Here is a 27,956-nt window from a genome sequence, read left to right on the forward strand (position 1 = left end):
CCACCCCCTGCCATGGGCGGGGACACCTCCCACTATCCCAGGCTGCTCCAAGCCCTGTCCAGCCTGGCCTTGGGCACTGCCAGGGATGCAGAGGCAGCCACAGCCTCTGTGCCAGGGCCTGCCCACGCTCCCAAGGAACAATTCCTTCCCAATCTGTCCCTGCCCTCTGGCAGTGGGAAGCCATTCCCTGTGTCCTGTCCCTCTGTCCCTTGTCCCCCTCTCTCCTGGAGCCCCTTTAGGCACTGCAAGGGGCTCTGAACTCTCCCTGGAGCCTTCTCTTCCCCAGACTGAGCACCCCCAGCTCTCCCAGCTTGTGTCTGTAGGAGAGCATCAGTGATACATTCATTTCCTTAGTGAGGTTTAATACTGAGTAAAAAGAACTGTTCCTTGCTTTGAAACATTCTACATAAATTATTATTAGTTTTCTTAATAGATACTTTTAGGACCATCCATATTACAATAAATTTTGTCTTTAAAGCAACTCACCAAAGACTATATAAATTCAAGTTTAACATACAGGATAATAATGAAAAAGCTCTGTCTTCACTATTTCTTAGTGATTCAGTCCAGAGCTGAAGGGGCTATCTAAAATACCTCCATTTATTAGGGAGTGTATTTTTATAGATACACAGAGATATAGAATATACAGAGTGTATCACATCACATGAGGTGCAATACTTGCACAACTCTATTGCGCATGCCTGTGGTACAACCCAGTGCCATCTCTGTTACCTCAAAGGAAGTGTTGCTTTAAATATGTTTGTAAGGATGCTCTGAGCATTCCCAGTGAATGTGAACATTGGTGTAGTCAGCAGCCTGCTAAGAAACTTCCAGGAAAAAATAGCAAGTGACAATATGAAGAACAGTTCTGACATTAATGCTTTATTTCTCTTGCAGGAGAAAGTGGCTGCTCTCAGAGCAGCATCAGCCACCCAGCTGTGCAGGAGGGGACAGTCAGTGTCCACAGTCCAAAGAAATCAAGCAAGATTACTCCCAAATTTCACAACCGTATTGTTCACCGTGTGTGGAAGGAATGCATCCTCAACAGGGCACAGTCCAAGTATGGCAGCAGTCCTCATGCTTTGCTTATTTATAACACATAATATACAGCTAAAATTGTCATAGTTTGCCTTAATGTTATTCTTTACAGGGTTCCTTTGTCACCAATCAGAGCTAATAATGCCAAACATCGTTATCAAAGAAAATGTTGTATTATTAAAGAAAATTTATCCCTCTGTTCAGCTGAGAACTCCTGACACTTCCCATTGAATTTGCAGTTGTGTACCCTAATTGTGACAGTCCTTGAGGTCACACATCTATAGGTTGTGCCTTCAGCCAAGTGCTCTCAGATTTAGAGATGGCAGCTCCCATCTCCTGTTGTAGTTACTACACTGAAAGCTGGGTGACTGCAGAACACATTGTATATATTTGATATTTAGGGCTCTAAGGGGAGTATTTGTGAAGCCTTACATGAGTTGGACTAAAATTTCAATTGACAAGTGCGTATAAATTGATGTTAGTATGATAGACCTTTAGTACTGGAGATTTAAAGTGTATCATGGCATGGTGAGCCCTGAAATATTTATTCTTTCCTATATCCATGCAATTTCCTCATTTGGTATGTCAGACTAATTTCCAGAAACAGTTTAAATGGCTTTCCCCTTGTTTCTTGTACTTGGACTCCAGACAGAGTTATCTGACAGAGCTGAGACCTTGCTCCTACATAAATCAAACTGTAAATTTAAGGAGCAGTGCAGGGATTTGCTGTCAATTTCAAAGGTCAGGTAGAAGGAAGTAATTTATCTGAGGGGAACATATATGAATTATGTACATTTTAAAAATTTTGTTCTTCAAAAGGTGGTGATTACTAAAATAATTTTCTCTTCTTCAGGAGGAATCAAATTACAGCTGCAAATTTGGAGGAGGAAGTTCCTAACAATAGTGTTTCATGGGATTTTGTGGATCCAGTCCAAAGAGTCAGTTGTTCTTGTTCCAGGTGAGCTTTGAAGAGAATAAACATTTGTCCTATTGTGAGGCCCCTGCTTAATTCAGGCAGAGGTACATTATAGAAGGGAGTTATCTCAGCTTTAGCTGAGACAAGAGGAAATTGTAATATCAAACCTGTGATCACATTTGGGGGATGAATCTGCATCTCAGCCCACTGTCACTTGCAGGATCCAAGTGGAAAAATGAAGGTACTGGGGCCAGGATCACTCCAATAGTTCCCATTCATAAGGAACTCATCCTGCAGCTTTTCAAAGCTGTAACCTTTGGTTAAGTGGTTAAGGCCTGTGGTGAAGAGGGCAGGATCTTCCTAAGTTTGTGATCATCCTGATATTTGGAGGAACAGGGAAAACATCCCTGCAAATCACTTCATGTGCCTCTGGTCAATCTGCCATGGCACCAAACCCACACAAGAGAATATGAAACCTTGGCAGCCTGGTCACCCTCTGCCACTGGATCAGAAAGAATTCACAGCTCACTCATACAAACACTTTAGGAGGTTATTAAAGTTATCTGTCATCTTTGGGTGGTTAGAATTCCAGAACTCCTCACTCAGGAAAGGCAAACCATCATCACCAATATGCTTAACCATTCTTAAAACTATCAGAGAGATGTTACAGGGCTAGAAAAGCCCCCAGTTTGCAGTAAATAGTCCTGTGAAACACTTCTACTGAAATTCTTAATTCCCAAGGTCACCATCTACTTGTAAGATAGGTGATAAAAGCACCTTGACCAAAAGAAGTTATTCCTCAAGGATGCAGTTCTTTGTGTAGTCAGAGGAAGGGATGAAGAGGTGGGTGTTCAACCTTAGAAGATGCTTTCTGTAACTCTTCCCCCTATTATACACATTGTTTGTATTTATATACTCAAGAATTTGGAACAGATAAGTGTTTTGTCAGAATGCCAAGTGTTTCCTGTGGAAAACTGAGGTCCAGCTTTGCCTGGAAAGTGTGGGCATCACCAGTGGGCAGTGGGAGCCTGGTTCTATGGATAGGTTCAGCTGCACTTGGAATTTCACACTGTCTGTTCATCCCTCCAGTGATAACTGCATCATGCTGGAATTGGTAAACACAGCATCTGGGAAATGGAAACATTATCCTTAAAATGAAGGCAGTACCTGGTTTCAAACAGCAATAAGTTCTTTGTGTGCAGCTGCAGAACCTGAGCAGCTACTGGCATATAGAAATTGTTTTAGTCATTTCTGTGCCCATTCCATGTACTGGATAAATGTCAGGATATGATCTTAGATCTGGAGTCTCAAAGGGCTGTCTGGTACTCAGCATCAAATTCAGTCTCCTGCAGACCCAGCTTGGTGTGTGAAGAGCAAAATGTCTGAAATAATTCTCTGCAGTCAGTTAAAATACGGTGAATGATGGAGAATTAAGGCAGTGAAATGTTACAAGAACATGCTTAAGGCAAATCTCCAGTTACCAGGGCATTAGCTGCACATTAGGGTGATTGCAGGCACAGACCATCTGCTGCTGCAGGGAATCTGCAGCGTGTCCTGGGAACAGCAAAGCCCTGCAGAAAGCTGGGATAACCCCACACAGCCTGGATGCTTCCAGGGAATAGGGACAGCAAGCACAAAATGTTGTGTCTGCTCCCATATACAGGGTTGGGTGTCTCCAATGTGGCCCACTTCACTTGTGATCATGTAGGTTATCTTTTTAAGTAAAAAGCACATTACATGTTTTGAAATGGGTTTTTGTTGTCCTGTTGTTCATAAAATAGGAATGGAGTGATTCATTTTGAAGTGGTGTTTATTTTTAAACAGGTTTCAATGTTAAGTACAAACACATATTTCAATTTCTGTTTAGCTTAATAAAATCAAATAAACAGCTAAACAAAAAGCCCTGAACAACAGAAAAGACCAGTAAAAGTACGGGCAGAGTTATATCCCTGTTGTCACATCATTGGGAATCATCATCAGTATGATGAAAATACTTTTTAGCAGGACCTGAAACACTGACATTCAATCTTGTGCTTCTCAGTCTCAAAGATACTGAATACAAAGTGAAAAAAGCCACATGAAGCCAGTAAGAAGATTGTATGTTACTGCTTTATTTTGTTTTGAATATTTACAAGTATTTATTCGAACTTTCTGCATCAGGCAGAAATTAAAAGGCTGTTAAAAGATCAGGAGCAGACAGGGGGTTTCTCAGGGCTGTTCTTTGGCTGTGCCTTTCCCCTGCGGTGGGTGACCCGGAGCATGCCGTGAGTGCTTTCTCCTCCTCCTGCAGGCACAAGGTGTTCAAGCAGCGCTGCGCCGGTGCCTCGGGCCGGCCCCCCACGCTGCCCCAGCCCGGCTTCCCCGTGGGGACGGCGGCGGCCTCGGCACTGCCCCCTCCTGCCTCCTCAAAGCACAAAACCACCGAGCGGCAGGACAAGGGAGAGAAGCTGCAGAAAAGGCCCCTGATGCCGTTCCACCATCGGCCCTCGGTGACTGAAGAGCTCTGCATGGAGCAGGAGGCGGCCGGGCAGAAGCTGGGCCTGGCCGGGATGGAGGCCGCCCTGGAAGTCCCCAGTTCCAGGAAATACGAGAAGCCGCTCTCGCTACCTACTAGAAATGCAAGCAAGCAAATGAATATGAATCCTATGGATTCACCCCATTCCCCCACTTCCCCTCTGCCTCCCACCCTGAGCCCCCAGCCCAGAGGTCAGGAGGCAGAGAACCTGGACCCCCCTTCCGTTCCTGTGAACCCAGCACTCTACGGCAGCGGGCTGGAGCTGCAGCCGCTGCCCAGCTTAGATGACAGGACAGTTGTGGTGGGACAGAGGTTACCTCTGATGGCAGAGGTCAGTGAGACAGCCTTGTACTGTGGCATAACTCAGAGCAACGAGGCCGTGGACATGTGGAGGACCTACAGCGTCCCTTCGAGTGACGACCCCGAGTTCCGGCCGCCAGAGCTGCCGTGTGAGAGGTATGATGGCAGGATGGAGATCAACCCTGACAGCACTGCACTGAAAAGGTGAGAGAGCACTCTGAGCAGGGCAGCTGGGCAGTTCTAATCATCCCCAAACTGAGAAAGGCTAAGGCTTCACCATCGCAGATGCTGCAGAGAGCACCAAATAGTTAAATAGAAACACTCTAGTGCAGGATGCTTGCCTTTTCCATATCTGGCTTTCTGTTGGACACTATAAGAACTGATCAATCTCTGTGTAACCTATTTTTGTATTTTTTGCTAACCTAAAAATTACTGTAGCATTCTGATAATGCATTTTAAAAAACGCATCAGAGAGAGTAGTTAATGAAAATGTATAGGAAAAATTAATTGAGGAAGAGTTATTGAGTTAAAAGACTGTTGGGTTTGATAATTACAGTGGAGTTTGCTAGGCTGAAAAGAGTTTCAGCCTGAAAAACATAGGAAGGCTGGACTTCAAAGTGTTTTCGTTTATACAGTGACAAAATTGATTCTTCTTTCATTGTCCCAAAGTAGGCCTTAATACGGTAAGGTATTTAATGTTTAAATGTATCCAATACATCCTTTATTTGAGGGAGTAGTGCTTGTAACATTTCTACTTGATCAAGGGGGATAGAGTGAGCTGTGTTTGTGTGACAGCTGCAGATCGTGCTGGTTTTGTTTCATGTTGGCCTTACTTGTTTATTTTCACTTCAGGCTCTTAGCACAACCTAATAAACGGTTTAAAATTTTGGAAGAGCAGAAACCAGTGCAGACCTTGAACTATCTTGACCCCTTGCCTCTACTACAACCCCCTGGAGAAGGCTGGGGGGACACCAGTGATCCTTACACCTTCGAAGATGGAGACATCAAGTACAGTTTCACTGTCAATAAAAAATGCAAACTTGGGGCTGAGAAAGATCCTTTGAAAAAGAACAAGGTAAGGTGCAAATCCAGTCTTTGGCATTAATGTTCTTGTGGGATTTTTCCTGTAGCACAGTGTTTGCTCTACAGCTCTCTGGAAGACACAAGTCTGTTCCACAAAATAAGATCAGGCATATATATATATATTTTTTTTTAATTTTTTAAAAAAATATTATTTTATATTATTACCTGCACGATGCTCCTTATGTATCTTATCCTTTATGGAGCTGTTTTGGTGTTTGGCTGTGCAAGCAAACATTCTAAAAGATGTTTTTTCCTGGAGAATTTGAGGTGGTTAATTACCTGGACTGGCTGTCAGAGGTCAATGATGTCCATGGAATCTTTTGTAAATCTTATATTTAACTCAGACCCCTGAGTCTGGCTGGACATAAGAAAGCATTTATTCTTACATAGCTTAAATTCATAGCCATGAAATCTCTTTGATTTTTTGTATAGTCAGAAGATGGGATTGGTACCAAGGAACTCCCCCCAACGGGCCATTCCACACCAGTTCCTGATGGAAAAGATGCCATGTCCATTTTCAGTTCTGCTCCTAAGACTGGTGAGTTACAGCTCTAATTTGGTCTGCAAAGCAAAAACACCTATATGCCATAACATGTGGAGGGAAAAATCACATCTGAACTTTTGTCTGTAACATCAGAGCTACAGACAGTCCCAAGCTGGAAAAAACGTGATTTTCCTTGTCCTTTTTATAAAAACAATTATATATATTTTAGAATATTAAATGAGCAGCAACAGCTCCTTCCTTGTTTCTTGGCTGACCCTGGCTGGTCGCTGCTCAGCCTGCAGGGCTTCAGCAGAGCAGAGGGCTCAGTGCTGGGGGGCAAAGTGTTGTTGTGCTGCTGCCCCTGTTGTGTTTCCCTGCCCGTGCTGTGTTTCCCTGCCCGTGCTGTGTTTCCCTGCCCGTGCTGTTCCCCAGCCCGTGCTCAGTTTCCCTGCCGGTGCTCAGTTTCCTCAGTTTCCCTGACTGTTGCCGTTCCTCCTGCACTGGCAGACCCGCGGCAGGAGGGCGCTGCCGGCAGGGCCGGCTCCGGCAGCCTCACCCAGGTCACCGACCTGGCCCCGTCCCTGCACGACCTCGACAACATCTTCGACAACTCCGACGAGGATGAGCTTGGGGTGAGTCCTTGAGGGGATGAGTGTTCTGTAGGCCAAGAAACAGATTCCTAGTGGGAACGATTATCCCTAAGACATGGGAAAGAGAGAGGGTTTCCAGGTAGGCGGGCTTGGATTTTAGCTAGGAAGGATTGCTGGCAAAGAGAGAGATCCTTCAGGAGATCCAGCCTCCATGGACAGGCTGTAAGGAGCTTCCATAGGGAGAGCATGCAGTTGCTTTATAAATCCATTATATGTAGTTCTGTGTCCTGGGCTTCTTGAGAATTTTTTTGTTTGAGAATTATGGTGGAAAAGATCCAAGTTTTATTAATTGGTGTTGGGTTCTTTTACCTTGTCTGAGAACCTGCCCAAAGAAAAATAAATTCAACTTCACAGGATTCCAGTAATTCTCTGAGTCATGTTACCTCATGTTCCTCCAAGCACTTCATTTCAGTGCAAAGAGAAATAGTTGCTGCATGTTAGGAAATACAGAGGGAAGTGCAGATTTATATCAGTTATGAGGGGCAGTAAATTGCCTGGGAAGGCAAAGATTTGGATAGTCCCTATCTTTAAGCATAATCTAATACAACCATAATGATACAGAAGGTGGTTTTAAAGTGACTATTAGTACATAACAGTGTTTAAAAGTCTTATGCCTTGTTCTTGACAGGACTTTAGAAGTGCACTAATTTCCTTACTATGGTTCCACACAAACTGCACTTCAGATGCCACAGTTAATATGCAAATCTACCAGAGGGCTGTTCTGTCAAAATAAAAAATTACTTTCTTCTCTGAAGTTGACCTGGACAGCTCTAATGTTTTTCCTGTCTTAACATTTGCCTCTGTTGGGCTCACTCTGTGTCATATTCCCATTACTACCTTGAAGTAATCCAAACATGGAATTAAATAGAGCAGCCACATGCATTTCAAGCCCAGGGCTTGTGATAACATTTTGAATATAATTTGTACGTGTATAGAACTATAAAAATGCATAGTTATATGAATGCATCAGTTTATGGGGGATATATAGACAGGCAAATATTTCTTTTTGTTTTTAGTGTTGAAAGAGGGGAAAAAATCCAGACTCGTTGTGGGCAGCGGGTGGGGGAGTAGAAAAGCAGCCATGGTGTTTGCTGTGCAGTGCCAGCGAGAGGTGTGAGGCTGTGCTGACTGCAGTGTTTGCTGTTGCAGGCCGTGTCCCCAGCCCTGCGCTCCTCCAAGCTGCCGGCAGCGGGCTCTGAGGAGCGGCCGCTGGGCAAGGACGGCCGGACCGCGGTTCCTTATCCTCCCAGTGAGTACCGAGCTGCTCTGCTCACACCCCCGGCTCAGTGCACTGCCCTGTGGGGACACTGGGTCACTGCACAGCCCTGCAGGGACACTGGGATCACTGCACAGCCCTGCAGGGGCTCTGGGTCACTGCACAGCCCTGCAGGGGCTCTGGGATCACTGCACTGCCCTGCAGGGGCTCTGGGCTCACTGAGGGTGCTCCTGTGCTGCAATTGCCAGCTTTTAATGAGGCAGTGGTAATACAGACATGGATTTTTAATATGCCTACTGATATGTGAAGTACTCTTCTGTTGACATTGTTGTCTTAGTCTGGAACTATGGGAGGGATTTGTTACAAATCTTCCTTTGGAAGCTTTTCTCTCTCTTCTCTGCTCACTGTTGGGCACTTCCACCACTACCAAATCCCTCTTTAAGTATAAATCTTTCTACTTAACAAAATCGAAGAATTTAAAACCATGGCCATGATGGTGCAACCTGTCTTGGAAGAAAATTGCATTGAACATTTGACAGATTAAAACTAAAATCACCTTCAGGGTTTAATCTGGATTTGGAAGTGCTGATAAAAATCAAAGTGCTGGGTTCTAATTGGAGGTATGGTGTGGACCTTTTATAGGTGATTGTGCTAGTGATGCTTGTGCAGTCTCTGCACATGGACAAGGGAGGTTATGGGAGTGCAGGAAACTTCTGAAATTGTATGAAATAAGATTGTTTTTTTTTCTAAGGACTGTGCCAACAGCTGTTGGGAATGGTAACTTGTGCTCTGAGGTTTGTGGGCTTTGCTGCATTTCTCGCACCCGACAGGAGAGGGCAGCTGGGGGGGTCGGGCTCTGCTGCCAGGGAACAGGGACAGGAGGAGAGGGAGTGACCTCAGGTGTGCCAGGGGAGGCTCAGGTTGGATATTGGGAAAATTCCTTCACTGAAAGGGTTGTAAAGCCCTGGCACAGCTGCCCAGGCAGTGCTGCAGTCCCCATCTGTGGAGGGATTTACCAGCCCTGTGGATGTGGCACTTGGGGACATTGGGTCAGTGGGGCCTTGGCAGTGCTGGGAGCGGTTGGAGTCGATGGTGTCAGAGGGCTTTCCTGACCTGAACAGGTCTCTGATTTTATTGGTGGCATTTCTCTTGAGATGAAGGGGAAGTGTGTCTGTGTTTGTGGGACAGGAGGAAGGTGAGAATTTTTGGTACAATGGTAACAAATCAAATTACAAATTACTTTGTGGTGAGAAGGAAAGAGTGTTTGATTTCTGTGGCCACTATAAGCAGAAATCCAATCTCTCTGCAAATCATTCTTTAATACCTCCTCATTAACTTCAGCTGGTAATGAGAACAAATTGAGGTGAAGAAAAAAACCAGTCTGAAGGAGATGAGTCAGAGTTTTATGGACCCATAAAAGCTGTGCTGATTTACTCAAATGTAGAAGTCTGAAGTATACAGAGATTGGATTTTGACAGGTTTAGTTGATCCATAGCTTTTTAAAATATGCAAAGCTTTTTCAAGCATGACACACATGAAAATGAATGATGATAGTTGCCTGTTGCTGTAGGGTTGGGGGATTTTTTGTAATTAAACTTTTTTATGAATCTGCACTGCAGAATTTTGCTAAGTGGAGTAAGCTGGAGGTGAGAAAATGATGTAGTGTGAAGTTAAACAGATACACTCCACTTGTAGCCGTGGCCTTGCCACCAGCTGTGGAGGCACAGCAGTGTCTGTGGGGAGCTGAAGTGCCTTGTACAGCATCATAAATCCCTACTGGCCACCCTTCATTTTCACCTTCCTCCCTGTCCCCTTCCAGTGCCTAAAGCACCTCTCTCTGCTGAGAAACAGAGGGAGCCAATCCAGCTGCCAGCCTGAGCATTGTATTCCATACGAATGTTGGTGGAAAAGAGTTTCTTCCATTCTGCTGAACTTTTTTTCAGCTTTAATTTATCTTGTATCAGGACAAGACTAAGGGCTTTTAAATTCAGATGCTGAAAGAGTGGGGAAAAAAGAATATGGACAGAGTGGGAATAATTCATAGCCCATTGTTTACTCTGCTGCTCCAGACTGTGAAGGACTGGGTTCAGCTGGGACAGCTATCACCAACAGAACTGCATTTTGAGAGGACTGCCCCTATTTGAGTGGTATCCCTTTGTCTAAAGAGTTCAGTAGCCTGGCTGTGTCATCTCTGAGCACAAAAGCATCCCATGCAGGGCTGGCTCTGTTAAAGTAGAGTGGAGACACATCCTGAGGCTGCAGCATCCTACACAAATGTGCTGTTAGTGCAGGTATTCATAGTCCATAGATAATTCTAATCCCATCTCTTATTTCTGCCTTTTTCTGTTCGTTTTTGAGAACAGTACTTCTTCTTACCTGTTTGGATTTCTACAACACAGTGTTGACCAGTCAGAAACCCATGTGTATTAATTTATGAATTTTCCATAATCTTTAGGCTGCAGATGCTACTAAGAGTATCCTTGTGTCCTATCAGCTTGGGTATGGAAATGGGATTGGGCATTAAATCTGTCCAAAAAAGTATCTAAGAGGAGACACTTGTGGGAATTCACCCTCCTCTAATTACAGTGCTTAACCACTTACGGTTTTGTCCAGAGAGGATCTGTCCTAATTTAAGTCAGGAAAAGAGACCATTTATGCTGAATGTGACACAAAATAAATATGAAAGCTGTAGCTGGGAGGAGAACATGCAAGACTTTGCTGTGATTTGTGTTTGATTGCATTACACTGTATAGAGCATCTCTGTTGGGGTTGGTTCTGCTTAAAGAAGAAAAGTAGACAGTGGATTATTCCATTGTGTTCATTTCCTGAGAAGTCATTTAGGGATCTTCCTGGCTTAATGTCTTGTGATGGAAAATGATAATTTTGTGGCTTCTCTGGCACTGGAACTTCGGGATGCCTGGAAGTCTGGCCCTGGGCAGAGCTGCCTGTGTTTGTGGCAGGATTTGTGTTGCCATGGACCAGACAAGGCTACAGTGACTGAGTGGAGAAATCCAGCTCAGGACACATGAATTCCAAAGGCCTCCTGGTTTAGGGCTAGGTCAGCTCTGGCAAAGGGAGGAAACTCCTCTGTGGCTTCTTAGAAACAGTCCCTGGGGTGAGCTTGGTGTTAATGCCAATTCAGCTCTCCAGTTATGAAGGATTTATTAGTTGCTGGTAAACTCTGCATTTGTTTGTCCATCTACCTGGTTGCTGTTTCTGCTGAACAATAACCTTGCAGAGTATCCCCAGGAATTTGGGGAATTTATCCCTAGGAGTTAACTTTTGGCCTACACTTAGACTGCTGTCAGAACCCCAGTAAGTCTGGAGAAGCTTTGCTAGTTTTTAATTAATTAAATAAGAGCTAGCATTGAATTGTCTCTTCTGTTTTATTGAATTTCCTTGAGAATTTGTATTTGAATGATTAACTGTGTCATTTCATCCTCTTCAGCTGTGGCAGATCTCCAAAGGATGTTCCCAACACCACCCTCTTTAGAACAGCACCCTGCCTTCTCCCCAGTGATGAATTACAAAGATGGAATAAGTTCAGAGACTGTGACTGCCTTGGGAATGATGGAGAGTCCTATGGTCAACATGGTTCCAACACAGCTGGCTGAGTTTAAAATGGAGGTGGAGGATGGATTAGGTAGCCCTAAACCTGAAGAAATTAAGGTAACATGCCAGAAATGTGGGATTTTTGCAAAGTCCTCTATGCACACTTTGATTTTTATAAACAAGTCCCATGTAGTGTATGTAGCAACTAACAAATGTGAGCTGGACCTGTGTAAAGAGCCTGTTAGCCTGGAGCTGGAAAATATTCTTTTCTAGTAGAAGAGCTTTTTAATTGTTTGTCTGATTTTAACTGTAGACATTTTGTAATATTATGTTTGTAGTGGTTCTGGGTGTTCTCAGGAAACAAACAGTATTGTCTGTGAAATGAGCCCTGTGCCTAACAGAAAGAATGTCCATGTGTGGAAAACCCCACACTTGTGGCTAAGTAGCTGTTAAATGATGTATTTCTTTAGATAATTTCTCTGTGGCACCTTTGCTGTGCCCCCTCCCCGCTGCCAGGTTGGCACACTGTGGGATAAAGTGGTGCATGTAGAAAGGCTGCCTTTATCTCTCTGAAATGTTCCTTTTTTGGTTAGGGTTGAAACTCTCTGAGAAAGCCCAGGGGTTGAACTTGCTCTGTTTCTTCTTCAGCTGATGTTACTTCACAAGTTTTAAGGCCAGATGGGACCATTCTTATCTGACTTTCTGTATAACACAGGTCAGGTAATGTCACCTAGTTCCTCCTCTCTCGAGTCCTGTAGTGTCTCAGTAAAGAGCTGTTTGTAGCTGGGGACTCTGGGTTCCTGTGACATCCCAGTGTGGCCATTTCTCCATAGCATCCCATGGAGGGACCCAGCATCAGCACTGATATGCATTGGTTGTGTCATTGTTCCATCACAGGGTAAGAGCAGGGCACAAATCATTCTGCCTGTGTGTCCTGCATTACTGAACTTCTGGGGCTGCCTTTTGCCACCTTTGTCAGAAGGTACTGTTGCCATATTTCCATGCATACAGCCTGAGGGGTTTTTTTAAGTAAAAAAATGCACTTTTTGTGTGGAAATGCACAGCATGTTGTTCTGCAGCAAGCTGCTCTCTACACAGGGAATAAAAAGGGAGATGCCCACTTTAACTCTGGTTTCTTGGTATTCCCAGCCTTTGATTGTATAGCCTAATTCTTCTCCTTCAGACCCACTTGTCCCTCCTGTGCCACAGCCTCCCTTCTATTTCAGCAGCTGTCTCTGTCCCCAGCACCACCTCCTTCCCTCTCCTTTGTGCCCAGTTGGAATTGATTGAGGGCTGATTTTTAGGGGTCTGCATTGCTGAGCCAGGGACACACTTGCAGCTGCATGGACAAGAGGTGGCTGTGTGTTGGTGTGAGGACACTGATGGATGCCTCTGTTCAGTGTCAGTGATGTGCTCAGCTGTCAGCCAGGACATTTTCCTGCCAGCAGGAATAGCATCCCTCAGGCAGACTGCAAGGGAGGCTGTGGCAGGTCCCACAGGGTGGCTTCTTCCACAGGAGCTTTCAGTTTTGTCCCTGGGAGAGAAGGGAGTCCCTGTCCCTGCCAGGGAGCAGCACAGTGTGTGGGACAGCACTCCAGGGTTGTGCTGCCATGTTTTGGTGCCAGTCCAGGGTGTCCAGTCAGACCCCAGAATTCCCAGCTTATTCCTCTGCCAAGGGCTGAGCTGTGGGGAGCTTGTCCCAGCACTTCTGTGGAGAAAGGGACTTTGCAGATGTGGGAGGGAATTCCCAGTGTCCCTCCTGATGGCAGAAGCCAGCTGGACATCAGGACATGGTGCAAGTCTGCTTTGGTACTGCCAGATCTCTCCTTCCTCCCTCCCTCCCTCCCTGAGCTCTCACTTGGAGGCACACTGGGAAGAGGCTCCTCCTCAGTGTGTGCTCCAGGACAGTCTCCATTGCCCATCTTGAGCTGGTGCATCCACAAGTTGTTATGCCACTACAAGGGTTTGAAATAAGTTTTTTTTATAAGGTTTGTAAGACTTTGCCTTGCCACAGACCTTGCTGGTTTTTCTCTTCTGCTTGTGCAGTAAATTGTTTATTCAAGAATAGGAAAACTTGGGCCTGGGAAAAAGAAAAGTCTGTCTTGGAATTTGTTGAGCTGAAGGTTTTGGAGTGGGAGCAGATTTCAGGGCGTCACTGATACCAAAGATATTTTAATCTCCCTCACAGCCATTACAGGAGTATTAAAATACTTCAATTCTGCCTGAGAACATTTCCAACAACACAATTGACTTGCTTCTGTGTGTGTCACACCTGCTCATACACACCAGTGGGGGAAACAAGCACTAAAGCCATTGCTGATCATCCTGAGAACATGGAAGCAGATTCCTTGTGCTGAGCATTCAGCAGCTGGAGATAGAAATCCACACATTCCTCATCCCTCAATGCTTGACAAGGTGCAAGGGAAAAAATGCAAAGCTCTAATGAGATGTTAAATACTGAGACTGCTGTTACTGTTTTCATGCTGATTTTTACTTTGCAGTAGTGCCTCAAGAGGACTAATTCTGTTCTCCTGAAAGAGCTGGAATAGCTCTAGAAACTCTGGCTGAAGTTCTTGTCATCACTCTCTGCAAGCAAATGTGACAGTCACTGCAAGCCCAGCTGGGCTGAACTTCATTGATAGTTAATACTGTGTTTGCTGGATTGTTTAGATATTTGGATTTAACACTCCATGTAATGATTGACAAAGTGTGCACTGTTATTGCCAAAGTGATGTGAACCCCCACAGTGGGGGTTATTAGAGGCTGCCTCAAGGCACCTCAGGGTTCCTCACACTGTGGCAGCCTCTCCTCACTGTCAGTACAGAAGTCTTGCAAAGATCAACCTTTTAAGTGCCTAAATGAGGTGCTAAAAGTTAGGTAGTGTGAAATTTTCATAGTGCACTACTCATGTTTCAGGCACAGCTTGTCTGAAATGAGCCTGATGCAATTGTGAAAGCTCCTGCCATAAAGCTGTGCAGCATCTCAGGATAACAGGGAGCCTCAGCTGAGTTTCCTTGAAGGAACTACTCTTGAATACCTTGTAGAAGGAAGAGATATAGTTCATTTTGGGGGAAAGAGGTAATTGTAGAGGGTTCAAACAGTACAATAGATTTTAATTTTAAAAAATATCTAAAGAGCAGCCTGACCACATTGTTGTAACCAAGGTCACTTGGTGTTACAGGATTTTTCGTACGTGCACAAAGTTCCATCATTTCAACCTTTCGTGGGCTCTTCCCTGTTTGCTCCACTGAAGATCCTGCCCAGCCAGTGCCTCCTACCTCTGAAGATTCCAGATGCCTGCATCTTCAGGCCTTCTTGGGCTGTCCCTCCAAAAATTGAACAACTTCCATTGCCACCTGCAGCCACTTTCATCAGAGATGGCTACAAGTAAGTACAGCCTTGGAGGAAATGGGGCTGTCAAGCCCATGCCTAAAGCTGGGTAACTAAAATGGTTGTTTGTATTGACAGTGCTTTAGCCTGCAAATGTATTTTAAACCTTTTAGGTTTGTCATTGACTGAGATCAAAACAGTTCTGAGAGCAGGAACATTTAACCCTGGCTTTGGCAGTCAGGGGTGTTACAGTGTGTGTCCACTCTCAGTGCTTTTAAAAGAACAGGAACATGCAGTGCCTGAGTTAATGGTAATTTCTGATACAAGAAAATAATTGTAATTCAGCTGAAACCACAAGTGTTGGGGAACAAAATGAATGCACTGAACCCATCACATCTCTGCTGTCCCATTTCCATGTTCAGCCTCCAGCCAGGCTCCCTTGTGTCACTTTGAGCTCCAGCTGGTGATCTCTGGTCCTGGTGATTCCATTTGCCATTCTGAAGGCTCTGGAAATGTTGAGTGGGCCTGTGAGAGCTCCCCAGTCTGTGCTCCCATGGGAGCTCCTCTGAGCTCCTGTGGTGTCCCTGAGTGGGGCTGTGGGGAGCTGCTGATCAGACAGATGTTGGTCCATTCCTGTCCTGTCCCACCCTTCCTGATACCAAAAGAGGAGAGGGCTGTGACCTACAGGGAACCACTGACATTCATTTCCAAAGCTTGGATTCCTCATTCAGTTCTCAGAAATTAGCAATGTTTATGGAGGAAATTCATTGCTGGAGGTTTTGAAAGCTAGCAAGAATTGCACCATTAAATTAATAAAACCTCTTAAAAAGCATAGTAATAGTACAAAGGTCTCCTGCTGCACTACTTCACTTCTAGAGGAAGCAGTGTGTATCTTTAAATCAGTCTGTAAATCCTTTAAATCAGTCCTTTTGCAGCCCCAAAGGGTCCTTCAGTGTTCTCAAAAGAATTGCAAAGAAGAAATTGTAAACCCTTGATATAGTGCCTAGGGAGCAATTTAATTCTCAGGTTTTTTCATAATAGTAACTGATGCACCGGGCCTGAGCTGGTTATTAATTTCAGGTATTTGTTGGGGGAAAAAACCCTTTCATTTTCAATCTAATCCAATTAGAGTGAGGATTATTACTGCAGGCTTCCGACAGAGTGGTGATTGCCAATCAGGGTTTCTAGGTCACCTTTTCTTATTAGTCTGAGGCACACACTCTGCTGCAGCTCCACAACTCCTTCAGACCCTGCTTCATTATTTTCCCCCTCTCCTGCTCTGAGTTGGACACACATCAGTTCAAGGTAATAAAATGGTTGTAAGGAAAGAGGTCTTCAGTGTTTTCCTTTTCAAGTCATTAATGATAGGTGGGCATTCAAATGCTAGTTCTTTCCAATGACACACAAAATACACTATGAGGACAAATATGGAAAAATCCTGTTTCCCCTTCCTTATCCAGAGACTCATTGAGCATTGAGATCTTACACTCTTTCCTTGTTCTAATATGTAATTAACACATTACAAGAAAAGTAAGCAGGTCAGAAGTGATGTGGAAAGAGAAAAGTAAGATCTTTTTCTTTGATTTGTCCCTTTTTACCTGTTTATTGAAATGAGTCCTTGCAGATAGAAGACAGATCTCATGGGAATGTACAAATGGTTCTGTGGTCACTTGAATTTGGCAGGAAATGACAAAAACAGAGTAATAAAACTCAGTCATGAATGGGGATAACCCAAAAAATATGATTCTTAGCTTTACTGGACTAAGAGTTTGTAATGGAACATATCCCATTGTGCCATAGACTGTGTAATCTGAAATGAAGATTTGAATTTATAGAATCAGACATACAGAATGTGTCCACGAGGTGACACCATGTATCAAAGCCTCACGTTTGACTTTTGACAGCCATTTCAAGTGATCATTTCTAAAATAGACTTCTATGTCTCTGAAATACTTTAATTCCTACTAATCTGTATCTCTTTACAGATAGTAGTGTTTAAAATAAAAGCTACTATTCTTTCTTTTTTCTCTAAAAAAGTTGCAGACATTCTAAATCTTAACTTGATCATTTATCTAGAAAATGTTCTCAAGACCATTTGAGTTTTAAGCCATAAGAATAATCTTTAAGAGAGTGAAGTAATACATTTTCTCACAATGATAAGAAACAGTGGTGAGAATTCTGAGTTCTGCTGAGAGCCATGGCTCAAGGTTATGACCAGAGTATTCTATACTGCAGTTTCAATGAATCCCTTCAGGTTCCACTATCTCCATGTATTTAAAAATGAGCTTTGACAGAACGGGTCTCTGTTCCCATCCCTCCCCTGCAGCAACGTGCCCAGCGTGGGCAGCCTGGCGGACCAGGACTACCTGCAGATGAGCACGCCCCAGATGAGCACGCCGGTGACGCTCAACAGCGCGGCCCCCGCCAGCAACAGCGGCGCGGGGGTGCTGCCGTCGCCGGCCACGCCGCGCTTCTCGGTGCCCACGCCGCGCACGCCGCGCACGCCCAGGACTCCCCGGGGCGGGGGCACCGCCAGCGGCCAGGGCTCCGTCAAGTACGACAGCACGGACCAGGGCTCCCCCGCCTCCACCCCCTCCACCACGCGGCCGCTCAACTCGGTGGAGCCGGGCACGGTGCAGCCCATCCCGGAGGCGCACAGCCTGTACGTGACCCTCATCCTCTCCGACTCCGTGCTCAACATCTTCAAGGACAGGAACTTCGACAGCTGCTGCATCTGCGCCTGCAACATGAACATCAAGGGCGCCGATGTGGGGCTGTACATCCCCGACTCCTCCAACGAGGATCAGTACCGCTGCACCTGCGGCTTCAGCGCCATCATGAACCGCAAGCTCGGCTACAACTCCGGGCTCTTCATCGAGGACGAGCTGGATATTTTCGGCAAGACCTCGGACATCGGCCAGGCTGCAGAAAGGCGACTGATGATCTGCCAGAGCAACCTGATCTCGCAGATGGGAGAGGGAGCCAGGAGGAGCCAGGAGCCTCCCATGAGCCTCCTGCTGCTGCTGCAGAACCAGCACACGCAGCCCTTCACCTCGCTGAGCTGCCTGGATTACATGGCCTCCAACAACCGCCAGACGCTGCCCTGTGTCAACCTGAGCTACGACCGGCTGCAGGCTGACAGCAACGACTCCTGGGTGGAATGTTTCAATGCCCTGGAGCAGGGCAGGCAGTACGTGGACAACCCCACGGGGGGCAAGGTGGACGAAGCCCTTGTCCGAAGTGCCACTGTCCATTCCTGGCCTCACAGCAACGGTACATGCACGGCTGAGCCTTTTGAATGTGTTGTGGCCTCTGTAAATTTGTTTAGTTGAGACCCACATCATCTTTATGTGGGAAATGACAGGACTAAAAATATGCTAAAGTAGATATCTGAAAGCTTGTAAATTACATCTAAAGTATCAATAATCTAGTTGTTCTCAGGCTTTGTGGCCTAAACTAGGAATGAGTCTGTGGAAGTTCACAAATCTGAAGCAAATTCAGGTATTTGGGGGGAGGGAAAATTAGGGGCCCTTCTTTATTTTGGAGAAGGGTATAAACAGCAGAAAAGAATTGCTCTGTTTGAATTAGGGGGGGAAAGGGGGAAAAAGTACCAAGGGGCGGGGGAACATAATTAAATATTACTGGTTTGTGTACTGAAGATATATAGGTCTGACATCTTGTGACCTGAGCTGGACACCAGTGATACTGAAATGTGTGTGTAAAGGCCTGTGGTGACAGCAGTGTTTTTGAAAATGCCATGAAATGGCACATTGAGTACTATCCACCTAATGAGAAGCGTCCAAATTCCATGGGCAGTGTGCAGAGCAATTCAAGGAACAATCTACAAAAGCTGTTGTTGCTGTGTGTGAGGGATTGCTGTCCCTCCCTGAAGTGATTGCTGCTCCTTGTCCCTTGCAGTGCTGGACATCAGCATGCTCTCCTCCCAGGACGTGGTGCGCATGCTGCTCTCCCTGCAGCCCTTTCTCCAGGATGCCATCCAGAAGAAGAGGACAGGAAGGACCTGGGAGAACATCCAGCACGTGCAGGGACCACTCACCTGGCAGCAGTTCCATAAGATGGCAGGACGGGGGACCTATGGTACCTACAGTGGGCTCTGTGCCAAGCTAGAGTGCAGCTTCCTAGAAATGGGCACTTTGTCCTGGAAATGACAGGAAGGGGCTGTTCATACAGTTGGGGTCATGGGGTGGGAGACTCTTCACAGAGGTTTCAAGTGCCTCAAAAGGCCTTTGTGACACCCTGGTGAAGATTTTACCCCTCCAGGTGATGCACATTTACAGGGAGCAGAAACTGTGGGTGAGGCTCAGCTCCCCACCTGAAGGGAGGCTGGCTCACACCAAAGCAGGGTTAGACCAGGGTTAGGTCAGACCAAAGCAGCCTGGTGTAAACAAAATGGGAGCAGAGGGGGCTGCTGAAATCAGCCACATCATAATGGGAACAGAGCCTGTGTGAGCTCTGCAAATCCTGAAAAACTGGGAATGCTTTCTCCATGCAGGTTCCTGTAGCCTTAATGAGAAGCTTTCAGTATCTTCTGGCTGTTAGTGGCACTTCTGTAAAATGCAAAATAACAAACCAGACTTTGTGTGTGTAGGTTTGCAGAATAACGACTGACATTTCAATCTGTATTGCTTGCTTGCAGTTTATTTCAGGTTTAACCAGTGCAGTCTGGTTTAAGGTTTTTCCTACCAGCTCCACCACACTTTGCTCTCTATTGGTATTTGATATATTGCTCCTTTCCTTGGGGCTGGGACAACTGGGGGTAGCTCCAGTTCCTGTCTAAAGCTGTTGTGCCCCACCAGCAGCTTCTAATAGTTTTCCCAGCATTTGTAATTTGAAGAGTTAGGATTTGCCAATTGTTACCAGAGAATAGCACCAAAATTCCCATAGAGTGCAGAGCAGAACCTTTGATGGAAAGTCAGTGAATTTTACTGGATGCTGACTTTTTAATAAAGTTGAATTATATTCTGCAGGAACTACTGGGTATATTTTAGCTTGACATTTTCAGCAATATTTCTTCTACTGAGGCAGTATCTGGGAGACACCCTGTTACACAGGGTAATAATCCTCTCTGTGGGGACAGCAGTGCTTGGAGCACATCCTATGGAGAAGGGCAGGAGGCAATTTTTAGAATTATAACTTTGTGTAGTATTATATACCTGGGAATGAATTTCTCTAAGCCTCAGTAATTTTGCACAACCAGGTGGAGGTGGATGAAGAGCTGTAAGGTCACATTTTGTGTGTTCCTGTTATTACTTGTGACTGAACAGGAACTCCATGGCTATGGTTAAGATATGACAAAGGAAAACCAGGAGATGAAGCCTTGGGAAGGGCAGTACATGAGCTTGGAGTACACTGGGAGATGTTTTATTGCAGCTTTCTAGGAAAGTTTAAGTGGTGCTTGGATCAGCTCCCTCTACTTTGGCCAACAGCTTTGATTATATGACATTCCTTAAGTATGATATAAATCTTCCCTCTCCTTTATTAAATATCTTTTCCAAGAAGAAAGGCTGGGAGCATGTGGTTTATCAGGCATGGCACACCCTTGATAACCATTCCATGATAAACATGTAGGACACTCAGAACAGCAAGGGATGAGTGATTTCCAGTATTCCTGTAAAAGAACCCACTTCCTGGGCCATCAGAGACTCATTGCAGTTAAACCAGATATTTTAACATTTTTTCTTTGTTTGTTTTTTCTCCTCTGAAGGCTCTGAGGAATCTCCTGAGCCTCTCCCGATCCCGACGCTGCTGGTGGGCTATGACAAGGACTTCCTGACAATCTCTCCCTTCTCCCTGCCCTTCTGGGAGAGGCTCCTGCTGGACCCCTACGGGGGCCACCGGGATGTCGCCTACATCGTGGTGTGTCCGGAAAATGAGGCCTTGCTCGACGGAGCCAAAACTTTCTTCAGGGACTTGAGTGCTGTATACGAGGTTGGAAAGAGGGACCACACTGAATTATTGCTTCTTAAGTGTCATTGCTGTTCCAGTGCATGCCTGCTGGGAGAAATCTATGGGGTTTAAAGTAACAACTATTAGAATAAGGGTTTGGTTTTTTTCATTTTGAGGGCTTTCTGCACTTTTAGAGTCCACAAATGCTGTCTGAGTGACACTGGGATTCTCTGGCCATTTTGGAGTGTTTGTTGCTGTCTGCTCTTCCCAGTGGCATTAATAGAGCTGCAGCTTCCCAGTGATGGCCCAACCAAGCCTAAAGAGCAAGGAGCACATTAAAAAAGCTGTTGGTTTCTCACAGTTGCTAGGCTGGGGATAAAAGCATTTATTTCTTTAGCATGTACTCCTCAATATGTCAGATTCTTTAGTTTTGCTGTGAGTGCAGTTCAAGCCAGTAGATAAATGTAACCTTTTTTTTTTTAGCTATTTATTAAGAAGCCCCTAGCTGTGTGTTGAGAATGAGGGGCTTAAGCCCCAAACCAGTCTCTGTAACATCCTGGGGTGGCTGGCATTTCCTTACAGGCATTTGTGCTTCCCTCCCCTGGCAGATGTGCAGACTGGGGCAGCACAAGCCCATCTGCAAAGTGCTGCGGGACGGGATCATGCGGGTGGGCAAGAGCGTGGCGCAGAAGCTGACGGACGAGCTGGTGAGCGAGTGGTTCAGCCAGCCCTGGGGCTCCGAGGACTGTGACAATCATTCCAGGCTCAAGCTCTACGCGCAGGTCTGCCGCCATCACCTCGGTGAGTGACACCCACGGCTCTGGGCACTGCCAGGGGCAGCTGCACACCACTGGGGGTTTGCTAAAGGTGCAGATTATGGTCTGTTTCAAAATTTAAAAGATAGTACAAGGCTTTGTATTTGTATTTACACAGTTTGGCCAGAGAGCAGAAGGTGTCAGTACCAGCTTAAAGTCACAAAGCTCTGCAGAGTCAGTCCTGGTTTTAAAGACAATTGATTCATATCACTTCGAACTGACACCCTGAGAAATGGATTCCAAAGCAAACATTGGTCATGGAGATTCAGTTCTCTCAGCATTTGTGTACACTTAGAATGTTGTGAAAGTGCAGGGAACGTCATCCGATTTGCAGGCTGATGCAGGTTCCTTTGATCTGACTGTCACTAATTCCTCTTTCCATGCCATTCCAGCACCTTACTTGGCCACCCTGCAGCTGGACAGCAGCCTTCTGCTGCCCCCCAAGTACCAAACGCCGGCTCCGAGCCAGCCTCAGGCAGCTCCCGGGAGCTCGGGGCCCGCTCCCTCCAGCTCCTCCTCGTGTCTCTCGGCCGCCGCTGGGGCTCCTGCCACGGGCAGCTCCTTCAGCTCCACGCCCAGCGCGGGCACCACGAGCCTTCCGGCGGGCAGCGCGTCCTCCTCGGGCTCCTCGGTGCCACAGCTGTCAGCGTCCTCTGCCACGCCCGGCGCCAGCCAGATGGGCGCCTCCTCCACGCCGGGCTTCAGCGGCAATGCCGGCTCGGGGCAGAGCAGCAGCGCCGCCGGAGGCTCCGCCGAACGCTCGCAGGGCAGCGCGGGCCCCGGGGCGGACACCGAGCCGGGCCCCAACCTGCCACAGCAGCAGCAAGAGGGACAGGAGGGGTAAGCGCTCACATGGCTCAGAGTGCTGCTCACTGATCCCCTGTCCTGTGCTCACACAGCCTCTAAGCCTGAGGGAAACCCTTCAAAGGAGAGGCCCCTCTGACAGGTGCAGCGCAGCTGAGCAGGTGGAGCAGAGCAGGGCCTGTTCCTGTGTGAAGCAGTCACTGACAAAGGGAAGCTGGAAAAAACACCCTCCCCTTTTCCATCACAAGAATCCCAGCCTGACTGAGCTGCATGGATGTGGAGCTGGCTTAGGACCCTCCACCTGCCCTGTCCTTGCAGCATCAGGAGCACATGGGGTGTGCTCCACCTGTGGCTTGGCACTTGCAGGTACCCCATGGAGCTGAGGGCCTCTTGCTCCATCACACATGCAACATTAACAGATGCAAAATGCAAGCCATGGATTTATTTTTTTCCTAAGTTTTTTGCATTGCAGGTGTTGTTTTGCAAGCAGGCACACTGTAAGGTCAGGAGATACAACTGTAGCCCTGTTACTTTAAAATACATTTGGGCAGCACAACTTTTTTAAAGACTTCATTATGAATAGCCATCCATCACATAAAAATTAAGAAAAGGTTTTTTTAACATTGTATGTAAGTAACTTCCTGAGGCAGCATGTTTTTCATTACTCTTATAATAATGCACATTGCTGATGGTCCTGGTGTGTATTACAGAGAGGGAAATGCCCACATCCTGCTGTAGCTGGGCTTGTCCTTGAGACATCTGTTGCCTGATCTGTGCAAAACACCCTTTGAGCAGCTGCAGGGGCTTCTGACAGAGGCTGAGCTGCTTTGATCACTTACAGATGTTGAGCCTCGCTCTCCTGGCTGAGGCATGGGAGGAGCATTTTACCAAGTAAGAAATTCTCAATTGCTCGTTCTGTTGCCAGTGGAGCCTTCCCTGGACCTGAGCACGACCCCAGGCTCCATGAATTGCTTTGATACTTCTAAACTCCTACTCTTCCACTTCCACCTCTCCCAGAAGCAAACTCTGAACTGCACCAAAACCCAGACACACAGCTAAAGAGACAACTTTTCCATATTCTTCAGGTATAATGTGGTCTGATTTAATTCAGTGAGATGCTGTTAGACTGTAGGGTACCTTTAGTGCCTGATTAACCCCAGGTATTTCGGGTTAGGAGCTGCTGTGAGCACAACTCATCTCAATGCCTGTCCTCACGGGTTTGAGTTTTGCTTCTGGATGTCAGAATTGCTCGTGCTTTCCTTCCCCCTGGCCCAGCCTGGCCCCACACAAGCAGTACTGACGTGTGGCTCTGTCCCCAGCACGTCGGAGCGGGAGCGGATCGGGATCCCCACGGAGCCGGACGCTGCCGACAGCAACGCCTACCCCCCTGCTGTGGTCATCTACATGGTGGACCCCTTCACCTACACTGCCGACGAGGAGTCTGCCTCCACCAACTTCTGGCTCCTGAGCCTCATGAGATGCTACACAGAAATGTTGGACAACTTGCCTGAGAATATGAGGAATTCTTTCATTCTCCAGGTAATTCTGCCTTCCTCTGTATCTTCACGCTGAGTCTGTGTCACAGCACACCCATGATATGGACACTGTGCTGAAAGAGATAAATGAGAGATAATGCATGACATGTAGGTGGCATTTACAAATTATTTTGTTGACAGTGCAAGGCTGTACATTAAAACAACCCCCTTGTGTTTGTTTTGATGAGGAAATTAATTAGAGCAGCCACAGTATCCCTGCATCGACTCTGTCCTGTGGTCTCAGCAATCCTGGCTGCTCGATGCTTCCTGGAGAGGGGTTTCAATTATTTAAGTTGTAACTTGAGTTGCCATTGCCAAAACTGGCCAGTTGCTCCTTTGATTACTTCACATGTTGAGTTGTTTGCTGTTTATATTCCCTTGATTTATACTATTTAATCCAAAAGAAGTACGTGAAACCAGACATTTAATGTATAATATAACTATTGTATTGTTATTATCTGCTTCTTAAAAATAATTTACCATGTAACTTGGCATATAAAAACAGTTACTTACTATGGAATTGCTGAAGAATTTAATTTGTGCAGCCAGAGGCAGCTCTTGGCCTCTTGCCCAGGCTGGCTGCGTTTTGCCAGGCCTCCTGTCACAGAGGCTGAGCCTCAATAAATGTGGGGGGATTGGGAGCCCAGAGGCCACAGGCAGGAACAGTGTGGGAAGGATTTCTGTGCACCTTATCCACATTTGCTCACCTTGGTTTAAAGGTATTTCAAATTAGTTTAAAAAAAATATAAAATTGGAAGTTCTTGTGGTGTCTCAAGCTGGCCATGGAAAACTGTTGTTTTTGATAGTTTTGACCTCATTGTCCCCTGAAAGGATGGAGGAAACTGTCACCAAAATATTTTAGGCTTGGGAATGAGATGAAAATCAGATCCACAACTTCATCTTGTTAGGCTGCAGGCAACTGATTGATCCAGACCTGGAGACACTAAAACCAAAGCAGCCACTGACACCACAGTGTCTGGCACACAAGAACTGTGTAACCTCTGCACTGCCATGGGAGCTGAGGCTGTGGCACACTGACCCTTTTTCTCAGTGCTGTTTGTTTCCACATTCACTGTTTGTTCCCCAAAATACATTTTGCCAGTTGAAGTCAAAACAGCAATTTTCTCTAAGTCAAGGGAAACATGATCCAGTTCCACCACTGTATCCTCACAGCTGTACCACAGCACACACAACATGCAGTTACTTCAAAATAAATCAAACCCAAATGTTTGCAGCTTTATTACCGTTCCTGTACAGAGGGGAAAGCCCAGCTCCTGAAATCCTTGGGTAAAGCTGGCTTTTAAAAACACACAGGCACATTTAGTAAGCAAAATGTGCTGCCAAGGTTCTGAAGGTTCAAGCGAGAACCATAAAGTAGTTAAAGTTTTGTGATACTTAAGTTTTATTACTACTGAAAATATTTGTTGAAAATAATCTGTTTGGGTCTTGTAGTGCTGGCAACAATGTAAATGTTTTATATTGACAGCTTCTGCTCCGAAAATCTCACTGTAAAAGGAACCACAAGTAGGACTTGTACAATAAAAACAGTAGATAAAAACAGTGAGGTTACAGGGATTTAATTCTAATTTTAAAATAGGTTTGATCTGAAAACTGGGATTTTGTCATGCTTTGTTTCCTTCTGAAGGAGTGTTGTGCCATTTCTCATTCCTGCTCTTGTTGTGTAGTTGGGTCTTAACCCCCAAACTCATCTCCCAGGCAAATCTCCCTGTAGCTCTGGTTCTTGCTGGTTGAAACTTGTGGGCTGCTTCCCTTGACTTTCTGAAACAAATGAAACAGAGCAGCAGCTGAGGCTGCTGAGCTTCCACTGGGAACTAAATTGAAAAGGGGAAACAACCACACAAATCATTGTAACAGAATCTTAATTGTGCCCTCTCCACCCCTGTGTAAGGATGACACCACAGAGCCAATTCCCACAAGGACAGCAAACAATTCCTGACCATGAGCCAGGCAGCCAAACCTGCCTGAACACAACGTTCAGGGACTGTGTGGTTCAGGCCACCTGCAAGTGAAGATTTTGCCCAGAAAAACACTTGTAAAAAATTCAGGGTGTTTGAATACAAGTGTTTGGGTTTTATGGATTAAAATTCACTCTCACTGTGTTGGAAGCAGTTTTGTCCCAGAGAATGCAGCCCCTGTCTGCTGCAGCCACTCCTGCCAAGGGACCTGTCATGCAAATCGTGGAGCATCCCAAAGTGTGCTGGGTGTTTGGTGACTAATGACTGTGTGGATCTGGTTGGATATTAATGAGCAGCTCCTGGAAGCCTCTCAGCCCTGTTTTATTGTGTGTCTGAATTCCACAGATTGTGCCTTGCCAGTACATGCTGCAGACAATGAAGGATGAACAGGTTTTCTACATTCAGCACTTGAAGTCTCTGGCGTTCTCTGTGTACTGCCAGTGCAGGAGGCCCCTGCCCACACAGATCCACATCAAGTCCCTCACAGGCTTTGGGCCAGCTGCCAGCATTGAGATGACCCTCAAAAACCCTGAGGTTGGTATTGGTGGCAAGAAAATCAAAGTCTGTTAATGAACTGTAACCACTTTCCTCTAATATCAAAGAGTAGAGAAAATACTTGTTGGGGGATTTTTTTCAAGATATAGAAGACAATGATGATACAAAGGGAAAAGGCAAGCTAATATGGAATAGAAAATAGTAACAAAAACATTAGGCTAACTTGCTACATTTTAAGCTTCTAGTTTTGACTCATAAAGTAAAAGGTTAAACTGTGAAAGAAGAGAAAATGAACATAAGTAGTTGGGATTCTGAGTAATTTTGTGGTTTCAGTCTATAGTGCTCCAACCAGAGTTTAAACCCAACCTTTATTTCTATTCACATCTATATGCATATATATGAAATAAGTTCCTGTGCCTAATTGCAGATGTTATATTAATTCCCTGAGGTAATGGAGAAATCCCCCTCTTCGATGGGCTTATCTTTTATCTATTTTAAACTAAATATTAAAGCCCTGATTCTGAAATCTCAGGGATTTCAAAGGAAGAATAATCCATCCTACTTTCTATGAATGTTTTGCATTCTTTGAAAGATAACTATGAATATTTTATTTAGATCTAATGGACCAGCAAAACACTTAAACATTTACCTTGGCATAAAGAGCTACTTGGGAGGGTTTAAAAACCTACTTGCAAAGCCAAACCTATTGGCATTTACTTACTGCATTTAATTAATCTCTGTTTATTGCATTTTATACATTTTCTCTCAGTCTGCACTGCAGACTCCCAAACTCTGCTGAAGAATTAAGAAAATACCCTGACTGTTTTTTAATTATGAAACGTTGGTGAGGCCCTTCCTATGTGTTCTCCAGAGAGGAGTTCCAAGGCAAAGATGGGTTTGGGGTGCCCATGTGGGAAGCAGCTCTGCAGAAGATGACCTGGAGGTCCTGTTGGACTTGATGGATGCTCCCAAGGAGCAGCAGTTGGGCTGCCTTGGGAAGGTGCTGCAGCCCAGCCAGGGAGGTGCTTGTCCTCCTCCCTTCTGGGCTCCTCAGAACAAGAAACCTGGGTACACTGGAGCAAATCTAGCCAAGGGTCTAAAGATTATTAAGGGACAGGAGGATCTGACTGCTGAGGGGGTTTAAACTCCTGCCTGTGTCAGGGACTGGTCCAAAGACTGCTTTCATATCCTGGGTTACCTGTACATAAAAAGAGATCTTTAGATAAGGTTTGAACACATCAGCTTTAACTGGCAGCAGTGAATTGTCTATAACCCCCCTTTTCCCAGTCTCCCTCCTGACTAGGAATGCTTTGAATTTACTCATTGTTTCACACTTGCCT

At 45.7% G+C, this 27,956-nt stretch overlaps 1 protein-coding gene across 3 annotated transcripts in view; it reads left to right on the plus strand.

The window, feature by feature from the left end:
• MED13L (mediator complex subunit 13L) overlaps nucleotides 1-27,956 on the plus strand; it is a 167,425-nt gene that overhangs the window by 127,288 nt on the left and 12,181 nt on the right. For all 3 annotated transcript variants that reach the window (XM_064726640.1, XM_064726642.1, XM_064726641.1), the window contains 16 exons: nucleotides 898-1,060; nucleotides 1,892-1,996; nucleotides 4,245-4,973; nucleotides 5,622-5,844; nucleotides 6,285-6,390; nucleotides 6,844-6,968; nucleotides 8,136-8,235; nucleotides 11,651-11,871; nucleotides 14,936-15,141; nucleotides 17,411-18,357; nucleotides 19,003-19,182; nucleotides 20,810-21,033; nucleotides 21,600-21,792; nucleotides 22,199-22,646; nucleotides 23,930-24,149; nucleotides 26,467-26,655. In XM_064726640.1, coding sequence (XP_064582710.1) covers nucleotides 898-1,060; nucleotides 1,892-1,996; nucleotides 4,245-4,973; nucleotides 5,622-5,844; nucleotides 6,285-6,390; nucleotides 6,844-6,968; nucleotides 8,136-8,235; nucleotides 11,651-11,871; nucleotides 14,936-15,141; nucleotides 17,411-18,357; nucleotides 19,003-19,182; nucleotides 20,810-21,033; nucleotides 21,600-21,792; nucleotides 22,199-22,646; nucleotides 23,930-24,149; nucleotides 26,467-26,655 — 4,379 coding nt within the window. The remainder of the gene's footprint in view (nucleotides 1-897; nucleotides 1,061-1,891; nucleotides 1,997-4,244; nucleotides 4,974-5,621; nucleotides 5,845-6,284; nucleotides 6,391-6,843; nucleotides 6,969-8,135; nucleotides 8,236-11,650; nucleotides 11,872-14,935; nucleotides 15,142-17,410; nucleotides 18,358-19,002; nucleotides 19,183-20,809; nucleotides 21,034-21,599; nucleotides 21,793-22,198; nucleotides 22,647-23,929; nucleotides 24,150-26,466; nucleotides 26,656-27,956) is intronic.

This window comes from Zonotrichia leucophrys, chromosome 15 (assembly GCF_028769735.1).
Source record: "Zonotrichia leucophrys gambelii isolate GWCS_2022_RI chromosome 15, RI_Zleu_2.0, whole genome shotgun sequence".
NCBI lineage: Eukaryota > Metazoa > Chordata > Aves > Passeriformes > Passerellidae > Zonotrichia > Zonotrichia leucophrys.